General features: G+C 41.8%; 1 protein-coding gene across 1 annotated transcript in view; it reads right to left on the bottom strand.

Moving 5' to 3' along the window:
- The window catches only part of rnf213b (ring finger protein 213b), a 40,470-nt gene that overhangs the window by 6,090 nt on the left and 15,977 nt on the right, over nt 1-18,403 (bottom strand). Inside the window, exons 26-59 of the mRNA XM_084741688.1 lie at nt 14,477-18,283; nt 14,244-14,380; nt 14,045-14,143; nt 13,823-13,935; nt 13,600-13,713; nt 13,442-13,488; nt 13,171-13,327; nt 12,808-12,943; nt 12,153-12,344; nt 11,932-12,065; nt 11,635-11,810; nt 11,347-11,550; nt 9,957-10,144; nt 9,753-9,873; nt 9,453-9,553; nt 9,102-9,281; nt 8,801-8,946; nt 8,609-8,708; nt 7,698-7,809; nt 7,328-7,532; nt 7,002-7,189; nt 6,653-6,775; nt 5,739-5,840; nt 5,410-5,652; nt 4,773-4,857; nt 4,649-4,683; nt 4,449-4,552; nt 4,212-4,362; nt 3,961-4,126; nt 3,304-3,398; nt 2,882-3,130; nt 2,214-2,346; nt 2,022-2,105; nt 791-974 (exon numbers count right to left, since the gene is read on the bottom strand). Coding sequence (XP_084597814.1) covers nt 791-974; nt 2,022-2,105; nt 2,214-2,346; nt 2,882-3,130; nt 3,304-3,398; nt 3,961-4,126; nt 4,212-4,362; nt 4,449-4,552; nt 4,649-4,683; nt 4,773-4,857; nt 5,410-5,652; nt 5,739-5,840; nt 6,653-6,775; nt 7,002-7,189; nt 7,328-7,532; nt 7,698-7,809; nt 8,609-8,708; nt 8,801-8,946; nt 9,102-9,281; nt 9,453-9,553; nt 9,753-9,873; nt 9,957-10,144; nt 11,347-11,550; nt 11,635-11,810; nt 11,932-12,065; nt 12,153-12,344; nt 12,808-12,943; nt 13,171-13,327; nt 13,442-13,488; nt 13,600-13,713; nt 13,823-13,935; nt 14,045-14,143; nt 14,244-14,380; nt 14,477-18,283 — 8,411 coding nt within the window. The remainder of the gene's footprint in view (nt 1-790; nt 975-2,021; nt 2,106-2,213; nt 2,347-2,881; nt 3,131-3,303; nt 3,399-3,960; nt 4,127-4,211; nt 4,363-4,448; nt 4,553-4,648; nt 4,684-4,772; nt 4,858-5,409; nt 5,653-5,738; nt 5,841-6,652; nt 6,776-7,001; nt 7,190-7,327; nt 7,533-7,697; nt 7,810-8,608; nt 8,709-8,800; nt 8,947-9,101; nt 9,282-9,452; nt 9,554-9,752; nt 9,874-9,956; nt 10,145-11,346; nt 11,551-11,634; nt 11,811-11,931; nt 12,066-12,152; nt 12,345-12,807; nt 12,944-13,170; nt 13,328-13,441; nt 13,489-13,599; nt 13,714-13,822; nt 13,936-14,044; nt 14,144-14,243; nt 14,381-14,476; nt 18,284-18,403) is intronic.

The following is an 18,403-nucleotide window of genomic DNA, read 5'->3' as shown; positions in this document are numbered from 1 at the left end:
CAGAAGATCCATGAAGCAAAGTCGATCTGCTGCCGAAGACTGTGAGAGACGGTCGAAAGCTCCAGAACAAACATAAGAGTAAGAAGACCTTGAATTGATGCTGACAAGGTCAAGGCTGGATCATAAACAAGTGTGATGTGAGACTAGAATTATGACGACCACCTACAAGGTAATCTGGACTGGAATATAGAGCTGCAGTTATTAGTCAGTTAGATAATGGTCAACTATTTTGATTGACTGATTGATTGATTGATTGATATATTTCAAACATGTAAAAAAACAAAACAAAGCTCTCAAAAACCAGAAAAAAGACAAAAAAATTAAAAATCCGTGACATTGTATCTTATAAATTATTGATGATTAATCAATTAATTGATTGTTAGTCTTTACGTCTATTGGTTAAGGAAAAAGCACAAAAAAGTTTGGAGAGGCAAGCAGAACAGAGGAGGAGTCATTTAGACTGAAGATTTGACTGAATACTGCTGCTGTTAATCCATTAAACATCAACGTTTAAAAAATAACTAATACTCTGAGTAGTTTTTCAAAAGAATACTTGGTACTTTTACTGAAGTAGTTCTCTAACGCCAGTACTTATTTGTCAGTAAATGAAGAGTCTTTGAGTTTTAAACTGTTGGACAAAAGAAGCAATTTGAACTTTGAATTTTGGAGCATTTTTTTTTTTTTTTTTACAATTTTCAATCATTTTTTTAGACTTAATGAAACCAATTGTTAGCTATGACTCAGACCCAGAGCCAGTCTTGACAGTTGACTGTGGACCTGGTGGACTGACCTGTCCTCTTGGCGGCTCACTCTCCTGGCTTCTCTCACCAGGCCGTTGTGAGTCTTCACCAGGAGGTCGACCAGAGTTCGGAGACACGAGCCCGGTCCGTGTCGACACGGAGTCAGAAACTCCCCAGAGCTCTCAGGCGTCACCTCCGTCTCACACAAGTTCACATCCACACCCAAGTCTGCTGCTATATATATATACACACACACACACAAGCACACACATACAGAGGCATGGGAGAAAGTCAATGATGTCATACAGTGAAGGAAGCCGCTAATGACAGAGGTGTTTTATGATTTGATTGAGGAAAAATTAATCAACACTGTATATTCATTCATGTGCAATATTGCATAAGGCCAAACATGCTGTTGTTATTTTAAAGGAGAAATACGTAACAATTGTGCATCCAAAAATGAGAACTGCAGTCCGAATAGTGAATTGGAGCCATAGAAGATATATTAAATAGGTTGAAATCTAATTTAATATACAAAAATTAACATTTTGCTCAGTTTAACAGTTACAAACATTTACTCCTTCTACAGGATTATTAATGAGTTCTTATGATTCAAAAACAGAAACTAACTCATTCGGTGAAAGTTCGGCAGTAATTTGAACTCAAATTAATATGAAATGGCAATAGACATTGGAATGGAAGTGAGTATTTATAGTTAGGATATTTCTTTAATCTTATTACAGTAAATATATTACAGATTCGTCCTTTAATGTCGTTATCTTGAGAAAACAAAAGGCTGATTTCTGATGCGTTGATCCTTTATCTGACATATTCAGCTTAAATCTACTGCTGCAGTTGTCAAGGTGTGAGTTTGTTTTTGTCAGTGTGGTTTATAATATTAATATTATTTTTAGTTTCCCACTGTTGTGCTTCAGACATTTGTTTGTGTGTATCATGAGCGCCCTCCACTGGGCTCCTGCAGACCTGAGGGATGAGCAACTCAAAATTTCAAGGCAACTTACTGTTGCATCAAACTCAAACTTCGAAGTTATAATGTAAACTAAAAAATATTTCCCTCACCTAGTTGAGATAATTAACTTTTCTTTTTTAGATAAACTTAAAGATGAAGTTTTGATTAAGTTAGATTTTTGTAATAGTGTATTTTCACAGAAGTCAGAGGCATTTGATTATTTCTTTTGACAGAGAGCAGTGAGTGCAACAAGTAAATTGTTAAAACTCTACAACAAGACCTTTATACATTAATGTTAAAATGATGCTTACAGTTGTTTCGAACCTCAGCTCTCAGGCAGTTCCACACCTTGATGAATCTCTCCACTCTCTCAAGCAGCTTCTTCTTCTGGTATCCTAAACATGACACAGCTCATTTTGTGTCAGTCTGTGCATCATGTCATCAGTGAGGTTTGCATCATAGTTTTGTTGTTGTTGTTGTTGTGTGTTCAATTAAAACTGCACCTGCTGGAATCTGCTGTAACATCTGCGCGATACTCTGCCGCGTGGACTCTGACGTCAGAGGAAACACCCTCAGCAGGTCGGACTGCAGAGCCGCCAGCTCAGGCAGGTGATGTAACTGCTTCACGCACTGCATCTGAGACAAACACACACACACACACACACACACACACAGAGTCAGCACAAGTTCAAACTGGAGTCTGTCACATGTTAATTATCGTATAATAACCAGGACTGGGAGAACTGGTTACTTTGTAATCCAAGTATCACAATATCACAGTTATGCAACTTGATTACTTTTGGATTATAAAATGATGTCCTCAAATAACTTGTTTTTAGTTTAATGTCAAAGAGGAGTAAAGAAAACAGAAAATATTCACATTAATTAATCCTGTCACAATCTTGTCAATTGAGAAACAGGTGGACGTCCGTGCACTCCACCTGTTTTCACATGTTTGGACCTATTTTTCAACTACTGATCAATTTGGCAATAATTTTTCCACTAATCCATTAGGTGTTTGCTTCACAAAATGTTTGTTAGAGCATATTTTGAGTCTTGTTCTCTTAAAAAATGAAATAATTAACTTAATAGTATCCCTTCTAAGACCATCAGTCCTCACCGTACCTCAGATCAGGACTTAAAACCAGTCAGGTCTGGTTGAGATCGGTACCTTCTCGAGGAACATGACCAGCAGTGGTGCGGAGCTGCGTCCCTGAGCTTCTCCCACCAGCTGAGCGAAGCGCTCCACTGTCACCGTCCCCGGCAGAGTCCAGAACGAGGAGCGGTGTGTCGGGCAGTCGGAGGGGAGCGACAGCATTTTGGCGGGATCACCGAAGAGGAGCTTCATCAGGGGACTTCCATCGAGTCCATCGTCCTCTCCGATCCTCTTCTGAGCTTCAGACAGATTCTTCTGCAGATTCTAAAAAATACGCAGTAAATTGTTACCCTTTATGTATGTTTATCTATATATCTATAATAATGTAATATAAGCTATATACTAGCTTGATTTCAGGCTTTATATTGATGTTAATTAGATGAAAATTTTAATCTTACACCCCCACCTTAACTTTAACTGGACACCATGTTTCTTACTTTAAGCACTGGGTTGATGACAGAGTCACAGACGAGCTTCTCCCACTGTTGCCGTCCTTGTCTGGAGGACAGATCAGGTCTTGCTCCACGGGAAACTGTGTTAACATTCATCAGAGTTATCTTATGTCACATGCAAATATTCTTTTTTTTTCTCTCTTTAAACGTCACTAAACATTTTCCGTGTATTTTGCATGTTCAGCATTTACAGTTGGTTGAATCAAATGACCCAGAAACTACAGGAGTACTGAGTATATCCTGCAACATGTGGGATGTTGTTTCTTTTGTGAACGTTTTTGTTGCTACTGCTTTTTAATCAAAGGCCACGTGGAGGATTTTGCTCTTGCAACGCAACTCAAAATGTTCAGCTATTTTAATTCAAATAAAAAGGAAAAAAACTCCATTATCCATAATTCATCATTGAAAACAAAATAGTTAAGTCATCATTAACAAAACTGGCAGCCTGGGAGAAGAAATTTATGTCAGACACAGGTTTCATGTTGAAAATTAAGTAACATAAAGATTTTAAGTGACTATAATCTGTAACTGTAGTATATTTTTGTGTAATCTGATTAGGCAATCATGATTAGATGTAATCCCTGATAATCCAACCCTGGACATGGATTTGACACGACCAACAGAAGCTGCGTGCACCGTCACCTTTGGCGAACTCTGTGCAGGTGTTGAGGATCAGATGAAGTGTAACCGCCGTATTCTCCACGTTCTGATCCAGCGTCTCACCCAACACGCGCATGTCCTTTTCCAGGTGGTTCCACAGGAAGCTGAAAACATCATGTGGCCGGGGGTGAATCATGTCACCAACTCCCTGAAACAACAACAAAACACGTTCTCAGTATCTTATCAACCTCTGTGATATGTTGGATCTGGTGCAAACATTGCTGAAGTCTCACTCTGTGATTTTTTATGGCTCCTTGAAGCATGGCGAGGTGCGTTAACAGCCGCAGGATGCAGGACTGAGCGTATGTCATCCGTCTCTCAGGAGCTTCGGACCTCCGATGAGCCTCTCCTAAAATGTGTCCCATCCGAGTTTGATCTCTGACACTTTATACAAACGAGGAAGAACACAAATTAAACACAAATTGACTGAAAATGTTGTCACAAAGCTGGTTGGCTGAAGAGATTCGTACCCTTGTCCTGTGTGTTTAGTAAAACCAACGACTGGGGAGTGATTCTGTCCACCAACTGGAAGTCCACAGTCTGGACATTTTGATACAACCACCGGTTTCCCGCACTGAGCGACAAAACAGAAGCATGTGATTTATTATTCACTGAATTTCTCCATGTTTAAGAAATAACTGTAAAGATGGACACAAGAAAAAGCTCATACCTCTCCCACAAAGACTGGATGTCCATTAGCGCAATCTGCAAATAAAAGACATGCACATGCTGATGGACTGTTCATGGAGAAGTGATGGTGACAAAGATGACCCTTTATAATGAAATATACTTACAGTACAGCTGTATTCTCGGATCTCTAGTCAGCCACTGTCTGACTTCACCTGTGTGATCATCAGGCATTGTGGGCAGGAAGGAGTTCTTGGAGAAAAAAGTTAAATTCAGTGGAAAACAGTTTAGAGCATGAATAAGGTAAAATATTTACAGCTTTTAGTTTTTATCTGGAAATCTATTCCACTAGAATTCCTGCCGCACAGTTGTTTGTCTTCATCAACCAGTCAAGTTACAGTTTACATGCATGTCGATTTGGTAAAAAATCATATTGTGATTATTTGACTTAAATTACGATTTGTGATACGATTAATGGAAATGATCAGTTCTCATTATAATTAATACGGATAACCTAATATATATTTGTGTGCAATTTTAACATAATTGTCACTGATCATGCACTTGATTGTGTGAGTGTGTGTGTGTGTGAACAGCGGAGCTGCAGCTTGTCTGCAGCTAATCTTGAATTCCACTGGACTGATCAGCCCAAATTTTTTTATGAACATTCATGAGTGTGTGCTGAAGGACCTCTGTGATTCAGACTTCTTAAAAAAAACAATCCTGAAAAAACTTTTTTATTCATGACATTTATGTCCTGTCCATGTGTTTTTATGGCCACAGGCAAGATCAGGAAAGTCTTACTGTAACATTCTGAGGCTGGGTGGCGATCTGGTGAAGAGGAACCAGCAGAAGATTCCCACTGAGGAGCACAGAGTCCAGGTGGACCAGCAGCTCCAGGAGGGTTTGTCTCAGAGCAGGAAGACCCGAAATGATGTTGAGTCCTGAGCCCGGTCCTCCGATCTGATTTGACAGAAGCGCGGAGCAGAAATCCCTGAACTCCTTTGGCTGAACGTCTTTCAGGAGCTCTTCCAGTGTCGCCGTCCCCTGTGAGTTCACACAGAGCCACAGGTTAAAAAGAAAAAGTATATTTACAACAGACAAAATTCACATCAGACATCGTGTATAATGACCTGTGGGGAGGGATGCATGCTGACGTCAGGTGATTTGTAGCGGCAGGTGACCTGTCTGAACAGGGCCAGGGCCAGGAGGCTGATCTGAGACCCTCTCAGCTTCTACAGAGGAAATAAAACAACACACATGAAAAAAAACAGATTTTGGAGCTGACAAGAGCAACATTTTCAAGTTTCTGAAAACTGAATGATCATGTTGGGGGTTTTGGTACCATTTTATTTGAAGAGGTGTGCATAAGACTGACACGACACCTGTCATAAACATGAAGCAGTCATAATGGATGTTTATAACTGTTGTCATTTAGTGTCACTGGGTCAATTTCATTTTAATGCAAAGTTGACATTATTTGAGATGTCTTCATTATGAAAACATGTCATTCACAGTCTCATTTTGCGTACTTCTGTACTTACACTTCTTGTTTTGAGTGCATAACTGCATTCAGATTGACATTTATGGCAAAACAAGGTGCACTGTGGGTACCCGGATCTTGTACTCAAACGGTCATGTCCAACATTCCACGGAGTGTGGAATGTTGGGCACTTTTTGCCTGTCAGCCGCCAGCTTGTCTATATACTGGAAGAGGCGGGACTACCAAACCTGTGAACATGGTGGCCGAGAGAACAGCCACAGTGCCCACAGTGGCAGTACCACTATAGTACTGTTGGACTGAAGCCACCAATATATTATTTAGTTAAGTTTGTAAAGATTTGGTGCCACAAATCAAATTTAAATCAACATATTGGTGCATTTTCAGATTACGGTGTATTTTTAACCTCCTGAGAAACAAATGGCAAACAAGAGCAAATTAAATTAAAAGGACATTCATGTTGAATGAAGTTAAATTGAACACAAATGAATAAAAAAAAGCCAGTGGCAGAAGGCTGTGGTTTTTATCAGCGGTCTGCAGTCTGACCTGTATTTCAGTCCTGAAGGTGTCAGATCTGTTTTCCAGCAGAACATTGGCCACGGCGTCTCTCACAGCTCGATAAGTCGTCCCACAGCAGAGGAACTGGTCCACATTAGCTGGAATCATCCGCTTTGGAAAAAAAGGTAAAGGTAATTAGTGTTAGTGTTTGTTTTTCTTCTAAATAAAGTTTGCACAGTTATGAGTGACGGACACAAAACGCAGTGATGCAGCCTCCCTGCTGTAGGAACGGAGCATTTGAAGCTGGTTTAAAACAACTTTCTTTTTTATTCTTTTTAAAAGACACTGTCAGAATAATTTTTTCTCGGTTTAGCAGCTCTGTGTTTCTCCACGGTACCTGAAGTCGAAGGACCTCTGGAGGGAAGACCCATCTCCAGGCCGGGGTGTTCATCAGGGACAGTATGCACTCCCGACCGGAGCGTCTGTTGAGGGCTCGGAGCAGGTAAACTCTGTACCAGTCGTTACCACAGTACTCGCACACCGCCTTCACCTGCTGCAGGTACTGAGCGTCCTCCCCGTGTCTGCCTGCATTTCATGAAGAGAAGCATAATGACAGCACATCAGATGACATTTCAAATCCCTGTGTCAATGCATCAAATATCATTTTCGGCTGTGTGCAAGTAAACCATGTGCAGAATATCAAATTTCAGCAGCATTGCATGCCTTCAGTCGCTGCCTTCTCCAGCAGCCGTGCAGCCATGCTCAGACATATTCTGAGCCTGGCGATGTTGAGCAGGAACTCTGCTGGGTCTTCTTGTCTGTCTGGAGTCTGTTTTCGGGCCATCCGGCTCAGGAATCTGGTTTCCGTTTGTCTTTGCTGTTCTTCACTCTGGTCCGCTTCTCTCGCTTCTGAGCACAACAGAGAGTCCTGAGAAAAAATCCAAAATATATTTACAAAAAAAAAAGAGAGACATGCGATCTCTGGGAAAGGCGTGTTAAAAAACAGGACAAGCGCTGCTTACCACTAAACATGAGGCCAAAATGAAAGAAACAAGCAGAAAGCACAAACCGAGTGAAGCCTGCGTGTTTTTACCTGGAAGCAGTTGACAAACAGCAGGTAGAGTTCAGTACGATCTTCTCTGCTCAGAAGATTCTCCTCCAGATTTTGCAGGTAGGTCTGAATATGAGCCTTCACCTGCTCAAAACTGACAGAAAAAACACGATTTACAAACATGCAGTAACTAGAAAACTGTGACTGTAGTTATAGTGAGTACACATTTGAGATATTTTACTTGAGTATTTACATTTTAGGAAACATTCTAGTTTTCTTCCTCTGCTGTTCAGCAGAAAATCTTACAGTGAAGGAATGGATCAAAAAATACTGACGTTGCATCAATATTGTGAAGATGTGATATTTATCGAGGTCTGTTTTCTTTCATCTGGAGAACAAGATTTTTAGTTCAGGTCATCTCTCAGCTCTATAGTATCTCATTATAACGCCGTTTTCTCGCACAATTTTCCTTTTTCAAGAAGTTGTGACTTGGTTCTGCTTCTGCAATTTGGATATTGCACTTGGCCATATTTCAGTTTTATTGCAATTCTGATGAATAGTGCAGCAATATTAATTACATGGAGCAGCCCACCGCTGAATGAAGCCTGTAAACAGTGTAATGTGCCCAACAGGACTGTTTAATCCACCCACATTTGCTCTGTGCTTATGCTTCTCAAAAATTACTGTTTCCTGAATGACAAATATTTAACTAATATAGTAGGCCATGCTAATGCTATGTAATGCTAATTATACTAATTATACAAAGTGGCCAACATATGCAAGCCAGCAATTCATATTTCTGACAAGACAAGACAACTTTCAGCACTTCTGGCACAAACATTTGAAAAAAGAAAGAGTCCTGTACTCGTCCCATTTTTCTCTGTAAGTGTTTTTAAGTGACCCAGCGGTTCAAGTCTTTCCTTCACCTGTGCTCACTGATCTCATGACCTCACCTGTACTGCAGCAGCAGTTTTGGCAGCACAGATCGCACCACTGGACTGTTATCCACACACTCCAGGAAGGGAGTGAGCTGTCTGGTCCTGTACACATCTCCTGCATCGCATAAAGGAGTAAAAGTGGTGAACGCCTCGTCATCACATCAGGTATCTGTTAGTTATTCTCAGTGATTTATTTCTCTCACTGACCGTTAGCAAAGACGAGTAAGGAGAAGAGCAGCTCCACCACCCCCTCCCTGGGACTCTGCCCCTCTGACAGGTAGAACCTGGACACCACCTCCAGGAAGAAGGAGTTACAGCAGTCCCTGATCGCTGCCTGCTGCTGCAGAGCTGCCCTGAACCAGGAAGAGGTAAACGTTACAGAAAGAAATTACTTATTCACTACCTAGCTAAACAACAACAACAACAAAAAATGTTTCAGTTTCATTGTGCAGCAATCGATTCCTGAATCCTGTCTGATAATTTCTATGAGGGGGTTTTCTGAACTCACTTGATGTTGTGGGAAACTGTTGGCCTGAAGTCGGACGGCATGTCCGTCCGGCATTTAGGACAAGAACGTCTGTTTGACTGGATGCAGCGTTGGAGACACGGCAAACAGAAGTAGTGCTGGCAGGGCAGGACAGACGGCTCTGTGAGCTCCGAGAAACAAACTGAGCAAGAAATGCCAAACCTTTACAGGACAAAATATCATGAGAGACCAATTATTACACTGTGAGATGAGAAAAATCTTGTACTGCATTATAAAATCAGTTCAATGTAAAATCAGTTCAGTTGCTGAAAAGAGTTATAGTGAGATGTTTGTTCTTGAAACAGTGAAGCTGTGGTTAAGGCAGATCCTGACCTCAGATCCCTGCTGATACACTCTTCATGAAAAGAATTGAGGATCCGGATCAGCTGCTGCAGAGTGTCCACACTGCGGACATCAGATGACTCCTGCATCAGCTGTTAGAAAATGAGAACAACAAAAACTGCTGAAAACCTGTTTCCCTCAACTCTTAAAACGTACTTTTTTGTTTGTGTCTGCTATTTCACGCAGCAAATGCCATTGAATATAAAGAAGTACTGTTTCGTCTGTTATCTACAAACTGCACCAGGACCTGGGAGGTTTCCCACCAAAGCTAAAAAAAATAATTTATCTTACGTTCAGGTGGAGGTTGCAGTGTTTGAGAGCCACTTCTGTCAATCTTGAGTCGTTCTGTTTCACTTTAAAGATGATGTGCTGGATGAAAGATGCAACAACCAGCATCCCCTGCCACAGTGACCTGAGAGGGCAAATCAGGGTATAAATAAACTTTCAAACCCTGAAATATTTTTTTCTTCTCACTGTACGTGTTTCCAGACTCACCTGATGGAGTCCAGATGTTGCTGACAGCTGGGGCTGCAGAGGGTGCTGTACTTCTGACCAAACACTCTGTCCAGGCACGGCTGCAGAAACTCCACTCTGCTCACAAAGGACTCACACTCCTGCAGGGACGTCAGGGTGTGGAGTTTGGTCTCCTCGACACAGACACCAAGAGCTAAAATGTCCTCCACCTGCCACAAATTAAAGACATCATGCTCATTATAAAGTTATGATGTATAAAAATGATTGTTATCATTCTAAAAACTGTAGGATGTTATTATGCTGATGTAAAGCATGTTAACTTTCTACATTATAAATTATCAACTGATGTCTTGTAATTCCAATTTCAATTGTGGTTTCCATTTGGTACCGTAATGCAAACATGTTTGAGCTTTCTTACCTGCCAAGATAAGCAGCAGATGTTTCTGAACAAGCTGTCTGTTTACACTGATTTCACCACTGAACTATAAACTGCAATGTCCCCAGAATCCATTGAAACATCATGCAATTTTGAGAGTTGTTGAGGGAGAAGAGACTTAATAAACCTCATGAAATGACATGACATGTTAATTCTTAAACATCTGTGCCTTCTTGTAAATTCGGCATTAAATTCAACACATTAAGTTGTTTCTTTCCTTTAAAAAATACATTGACAGTTTGTCGCGACATCTCTGTACCAGTGGCTATTTTAGAGCACGTCTACCTGCCAACATTTAGCAGCTCTTTCAACACACTGTTCCAACTGATTTCACCATTTACACTAAATTTCTTTATTGATGGTAAACATGTCAAATTTTAAAAATACATTAAACTGTAAACAATGTAGGCTTCTTCTTCGTTGCCCATGGAGAAAGTCCTCAGACTTCCTTAGAAAATTGCCCAATTTTATGAGTTACTGAGTTAGGAGAAAATTTATAAACTTTGTGAAGTGCTGTCTATGACCAATTCCTAATTACTTGGGCATTCTTGTAAATTCTGCAAATCTTATTTACCAAGTTATTTCTTTCTTTAGAAAATAATGCAGACTGTTTTTAACTGTTAGCTTTATAGGCAGTTTTCTGTGTAGTATTGATCCATTTTATTAATTAAGGTTTAAAAATCCTGGTGAAAATTTACTGTTGTCATTTATTCTTAAATTGTAGAATATCCTGTCTCTTTGTCACAGATGTCACCAGTTTTGAGGGATTGCTGCAAAAAATGTGTGTTTATGTACATATTTTATATTCTATGTATTATATTCTGCATATAGAATATCAATATCTGATTTTTTTTTATTCCCTAAAATCCACAATCGGTCAGACTCTAGTTTGTGTCTTCCATGCTGTGCTGATGTCGCTATGTTTTACTACGACATATGAATATGTTTAAAATGAAGCCAAAATGTTCCTCTCACCATTTCTTGGTGCTCACTCTTTGACCCCTGCAGAGTGATATTGGAGGCCAGCCGGGGCTGCAGCTGAAATATGTGGCAGAGAGTGTCCAGTCTAAGGGCAAAATGTTTGAAAGTAGCCGTTATCCAAGCAGGAGACAGGTCACTGACAGCACCCATGGACATCTGAAGCTCTGACACACAGCCCAGCATGGCCCTGGTGAACACCTGTAAACAACACATGCAAAAAGTTTATTTGTCTTTTCCCCAAAACACGTTTCAACTAAATGTGCCACGTCATAGTGTCTTTACCCTGAGCTCGTCCTTGGACTTTATCTTCAAAGAAAGCAGCAGGAAGTCTTGAAGGTAATGCTGTCCATATTCTGATCTGTCCTCATCTGAGAGTTTCTGTAAGTGGCCGCCCAATCTGCTGTTGTTGAAGGTGCTCACAAACTGGAGAATCCTCTCTGTGCCATCCTCTTTTGTTACTGAATGTCAATTATAAAGGCCAGAAAAAACTATTACCATAACACACCATATATACTTCATGATCTCTGCAAGACTTTAGACATTTATTTATTAAAAAAACTCAATGAAACTAAGGCAAACCTGGCACAAATTCCGATTCTTCCCACAGGCTTTCAAGGTGCGTCCTGATGAGCCAGCTGAAAGCAGCAGTGCATGGTTGTTCTTCACCAGCCAACATGAAGTAGTGCTGCACAAGCACCTCTTGGTCTGACTCACTAGAAATCATCAAGATAAAGAAAAATGATGCCTTTTGTTGATTGATTTCACCGTGGGAATTAAGCAGAAGAAAGAAGCCACAGTACCTTGGTTTTTGGACGGGTGTCAGGTCTAAAATCTGTGAATCTGCCAGGATGTCCAACCACAGCTTTATCAGTCCCTGGCCACCGAGCTGGCCGTCAGAGAGCAGGTCCAGATTTCCATACCTGTCCATACCTTCCAACATGCTGGCCAAGATGGGAGTCACAGTGGACTGAAGACAGCGCCACAGGGTATGTCTGTCAGTTAAGGCACAAAGGAAAGCTGATCAAATCATTGATTAGACACAAGAAAGCATTTAAAGAGTGCATATGTCAAGAACAAATATTAAAAAAAGTTAAAACGAGATCTGGTTCTGAATGAAAATGTACATTGTTAAAGGGTAACTTTGGTCTTTTTCAAGCTGGACCCTGTTTTCCTATGTTTTTGTATCTAAGTGACTAATGGAGACAGCAATCTGTGACATAATCCCTCCAGGTGACTGTGCACTGTCAAAGTATGTCCACTAAAAGACCTAACCCACTAATAGACCTTTATTTATTCCTTGCTGCTATATCACTCTCTTCAAAACAATCAGACTCCATTAAATTGAATAATAAGTTTTACCTCTCTGGTCTACTGCTGCCAAAGCTTTATTCCTTGTTCCCTGTCTTTCAACCAGTTTATCGGCACATTTCAAGTTTTCCTGCTCAATAACTTTACCTTAGAGTTCCCCCCTCCTGCAGAGCCTGGCGTTTCTTGGCTTCTCTGTTCACCCACTCTGTAGGAGAACCCATCATTTCTTCTCTCTGTGCCAGAGCCTCAGCCAGTCTACTTAACAACACCTCCTGAAAGTGAGCTTTAATAAAGTAGATAGTTGATATCATTCATAAACGAGCCAGCAACAAGACTAACAGAATGCATTTGCTCCTACAGCAGAGTCAGATATTGGCTTCTTCAACACAATTCACAAAGAAAGTGATTGATATTGATCAACAAATCATGTGGGACCCCTGCAAATACATTCCAGTCAATGTTATAGTATTATTATATAAGATAAAATCATTCTCAGATGGCTGTATTTACCTCCTATTTGCCCTCGATCTGTTCCCAGAAGAGACAGAAGGATGCGTATTCTCTGCATGCTTCGTGATGTCACACCGCTGGTGTCCCTCAGCAAACCCACGGCTTTTTGGATACATGATCTCACTAAGGATAGTCTGTGGAGGTGGACTCTATCTGCCTGTGCAAACACAAGTAAATTAAATTTAAATAACATTATAACCTAAGATTTGTTTTACACTAACATACATAAAGGAAAAAGGTTTTTTGCTTTTAAACTCGCATTTGTATCTACCTGGGAGTCTTTTCTTTCTGTCGCCAAGTCCTCATCTTCATGGGGTTCTATTAAAGATTATTTTACAGTAAAAATTAACCTGGAGAACAATGAAACCATTTTTTCCCCATTTGTAATACAACACACTCGCTAAAGCTTAAAAGGTGCAGGGTTTCTACCTGATGGTGCAGGGTTGAGTAGGTGGCTGATGAGAGTTCCACAGAAACCCAACAGGTTCAGGCTCATATCCTCTGAATCCCTCAGATCATCAATATGCACAGAGTGCCAGACTCCTTTGATACAAAAAACAAAACATGGTCTTAATCTTGTCAAACCTGATGTACAGTGCAGTCAGAAAACAACTGGATTTGGATTGTAATGCTAATATTCCACAGTACTCACCTCCTTGGAAACCAATGTACTGAGACTGACTTGGGATCCTCGACACCTTCACAATGAAAATGACCCAACAGGTCTGATCCTCCAGAGACATCATGTAATTCATGGTGCAATATCTGGAAGCAGATGGAATAATAAAACACATCCGAAATGCCTGTAATCTCAGTTTTTCCACTGAGCATGCATAAAATCACATTGCAAAAGGATCTTGACATTGAACCCTACTTTGCCGATGCTATGAGCTCATCGCTGCACTGGGATTCCTCAAGGTCCATCTGGATTAACAGGGTGTGAAGAGAGTGACCAGCATCTTGAAGGAAGCCCCTGACACAGCAAGGTGAGAGAGAATGATTTAAAATCAACCCCCCCCAAAAAAAAAAAAAAAATTAGCAAGTCATGTTGCTGTTATCTGAATGGATAGTACCGTATCTTGTTGCAAAAGGAGACCTCAGTGTCAAACTGGTGAAGTGAAAGCAGGAGGATCCTGTCTGTGTGTAGTCCTAGGGCATGGGCTACAACCTTGAGATCTGATCTGGTTAACAAGCTGGAGAATGTGGTTATCTATGCAAAACCAAAGAGAGGACAGTGATGTCAACGATTTGTCAAGATTGCAAAGAAATGATGAAAACAAAATTGAACCAGAGGTTTGTGACCTACCTCTAGAAACTTGCTGGACCCCTGATACTTGCTCAGGCAATCTTCCAGGAAATCTCGCAGGGAGTGGTGATGCTGTTGCTGGAAGTACATCCTCTGGAGTTTCTCCTTCTCCTGATGCACTAAATCTGAGTACTTGAGCCGCACCACTGCGTCAGGGGTTGCACAGTTCAACAAGAGACATTTAGCCAAATCGAAGACCTCTTCTTCCTCATTTTCCAAAGCAGACCCAGCATTGTTTTCTGTCTCCATCATTTCTTCACTCTCAGGCATCACTTTGTTCTCATCATCACAAATGTCAGTGGATTCATCACCAATGTTTTCCATAGACTCCATATTTTGCTCTTTTCCAGCAATCTCTACGTCCATTGCATCTCCCAACCGATTCTCCTCCATACGTGTGACCTCTTTTTGTGTTCCACTTGGTTCGTCTTCCTCCAGTGAGTCATCTTTTTCAGTGTGCTGATGTTGGGAAGCACTATCTTCAGCTTTTCGTTCTCTCCTTTGTAGTGCTTGCAAGAGAGCGCTGGCACAGGCATCGTCATGGAAGCCAACGAAAATGTCAGACAGCTGGAAATCCCCTAAGGCCTCACCTGTGAATTCTTTCACCCACTCTTTCAGTTTGTGGAGAACCCTGTGTTGCCATTGTTCCAGATCCGTACTCCTATCCACCCTGTGTTTTTCAAGCCTGTTGATGAGGGGCATGGGAAAGCGCTCATACACCTTCTTCTGGTCCTCCACTACCACCAGTCTGAAGTTTGTATGGACACGACATTTGACTCTGTGGGAGCCGAGACCAAGATCAACGTATTGTTGCTTACTGAGGTAAACGTAGTACTGGTTCAGGGCATCATACAGGCTTTCGTAGAGATTTTGCATGTTGAGAAGGATGACAGTACGCCCGGTCTCCATGCACATTTTCACTCGGTTAACATTGCGGCAGATCTGGGCATATTCCTGGTCCTTTGGGAATCCTGAGCCAAAGACAATTTCAGGTGGTGGATGGTCTCCTTTGGCAAAGATCTGTTGCTGAAGGATATGGAGAGCTGCATTGTTGGTGGTCAGCAAAAGGAGGTAACGGCTCTCCTGGTTGGTGTCATGATCAAGATTCTTCTTCACCATTTGCAAGGTGCTGGGTCTGGGGATTTCCATTAAGTTTTGGAGAACCTCTTGGAAACATCTGACAGGGTCAAAGCCCTCTGGCTGTCCACTGAAGTTGCGCAAGATGGCCTCAACCAACTGTCCACCATCTGGCTCTTGTTGTGTGGATTTGACTGCAGCAAAGAGCATCTTGATGAGGCTATAATAATCCCTTAGACCAAAGAACTGATTTTTTGAGGTCTTTTTACAGATGCTCAAGAAGGCCTTTGCCAAACATGGGAAGAGATGTTTGATTTTCAGTAGAATTTGTTTGGAGGATGAACAAATTCCCTTGGCAGTTTCCACAAGTTCATCTTCACTTGGATCCCATCTGGACACAAATATCCCTCTGTTCATCTTTGCTGGGTCAAGAGCCCAGTTGGAAATGCCCACAAAGCCAACCTTCATGTGTGGATCTGGCTTGTCATTGTCAATGCAACCATCCTCCAAGAGAGGATGAAGGGTCTTCAGAGGCATCTGAGGAGAATCTTCTGCCAGTCCTATCTCATCAAGCACCACCACTGATACGTACTCATCCATGTTTTTGTCCTTCTGGAAGCGGGCGCAGTTCCTGAATGTCCCTATGATGCCCTCAGGACTTGAGTGAGGACTACACTGGAAGGAGACCATGTGAACTTGCTTGAGTTTCTTGAATAGCCCACAGTGGGAGTTCTGGCCCTGCATTGCATCAGCAACCACTGTTTTAGCAAGAGACTTCGAGCTGCCTGGCTTGCCAACCAGAAAGAGTGGGATTCTGAGCTCAATGCAAACCACCATGAGAAACACATTCTCTTTGAGTGCAACATTTTTGGCAATGGTCTCCCTTGTCTGTATGTTCTGAAGGAAGACGTCTTGACAGGATGAAATCTCTTCCTGCAATGCTGCTGAAGAGCGGAGAGGCTCTGGAAAGTACCTACAGATTATGGAGAGGTACTGCTCTTTGTCCACCAGAGATGGGTAATAGCAGACTCCAACTGAGAGAATCAGGCACCTCAGAGTTTTATGAGCGTCACTGAGATGAGAGCAGTTGGTGAAAAGGATCTCGCTATGCTGGTAAAACCAAATTAGCACTTTCATAGACCTTTCCACATCTCTGAGACTCACAAAACTGCACTCATTTTTCCGACTTCGCATATACTTCTGGGAGGCTCCCAACACGTTTGAAATTATGTCCTTGCAGTTCACTGGCAATCGGTGGTCATGAACTTTCTTCTGGACAATCTGTTTGATGTAGGAAAGTTCAGTTGAATCACTCAACTGACCAAAATCCCACACCAAAGAAGCCATGCTTGGAGGCAGAGGATGAACTCTGTACACCAGCTGCCTCAGAGGGACCTTGCCAAGGTGGTCTTGGGTTTGATCTGCCTTCACCCTGTAGCCTAAACCTGCACGTTCCAAACGTTCCACCATCTCAGGTGAGTGCTTCCTGTAAGGATTGCAAGCAGCTATTATTTTCAAGCCGCTCTCTGCCTTCAGAGGTTCTCCTTTCATTGACTGGTCACACAGGATTTCCTTGATGGCAAAAATGGCCTCTGTGGTGTTGGCTTCATCAAAGAACAAAATTGTGTCAAGCTTGTGCATTTTACGGTTTTTCTCAGCAAGTAACTCTGCCTCCCTCACCTTTCTGCAGATCATTTCTGCTGTAGTTCCACCATGTACCTTGACAAGTACCATGTTCTCTACTGGTCTCTCCTCCCTCTGCAGGGCACAAAGAAAACTAACTAATCTGGTTTTCCCACAGCCAGTCTCTCCCATGATGACGACTGGAATTCCACACCGGAATCTCATGTGTATGGCCAACATCTTCATCACATTGTCAGCAGTGAGCTCATATGTTGGGTCTGGATCAAATCCTCTGGCCATCATTCCTTTCTTTGCACCAACAACGCATGAAATCCTTTTGATTTTGTCTGGCCGGGGCAACTGATCAAAGTCTTCGGTGAGAGAGATCCTTTGCCGTTCCAAACCTTGAAAAAGTTTTTCTGACATCACATTTTCTATCAGGACCTTGAAGCTCAGAGGGTCAACTGCATTGAGTGTGTTTCGATGCCTCTGCACATTAAAGCCAAGGAAGGACATTGAGGCTCGATCTGCATTAAAGAAAATGTATGGATGAGACTCATTTTCCCAATGTTTACGAATTGTCAAGCGGGCAAGAGGGTCATCCTCCAGACTGTTATCAATGTGCAGGATGGGACTTTCATCAGATGTGTTCAGAGATGGTGAGGCAAAATCTCTTGCCATTGTAATCATGAACTTCACAATGAAGCCTTTGAAACCAGGGAGCTGGTCAGCCAGAAAATCTGGGTCACAGAAAATTGAGTTCTCACAGTCTTTCAGTTGCACATTGAGGAACCAGGAGAAGTTCTTCAGCTCAGCCCAAGACGGATCTTGCATTCCACAGTGTGACAGAAACAGACGGAGACAATCAACGGGATCCCCCACGCTGGATCCTTCCTGGTAGTTAAAACGATCCAGATTCTGATTCCTGTTGTAGAGCTTTAAGTATTGATACGGCCTTTGAATCCCATCACTGCGGAACTCCTGCTCATCCATGAGTGGATCAATGGTCTGTTTTGTCACAGCACCTCCTCTGGTCAACAACTGTTTCACTTCTTTTGGAGGTCTACAATGGATGGTAGGCAGAATGTCAAGAAGTCCAAGCCTAATCTGTGTGAGCACATGAAACACATAGATTTATGAAAATAAACTGCAGCCATTGGTCATTTGTATAATTTTGGTTTACATTCAGAAGGGGGAGAAACCTTTAATTTAACCCCTCCAAAAAGT

The sequence above is a fragment of the Lutjanus erythropterus genome, chromosome 17 (genome assembly GCF_056507025.1).
Source record: "Lutjanus erythropterus isolate fLutEry1 chromosome 17, fLutEry1.hap2, whole genome shotgun sequence".
Classification (NCBI taxonomy): domain Eukaryota; kingdom Metazoa; phylum Chordata; class Actinopteri; order Lutjaniformes; family Lutjanidae; genus Lutjanus; species Lutjanus erythropterus.
The sequence above is the reverse complement of the archived record's forward strand: the minus strand, read 5'-3'. Positions and strand labels throughout refer to the sequence as shown.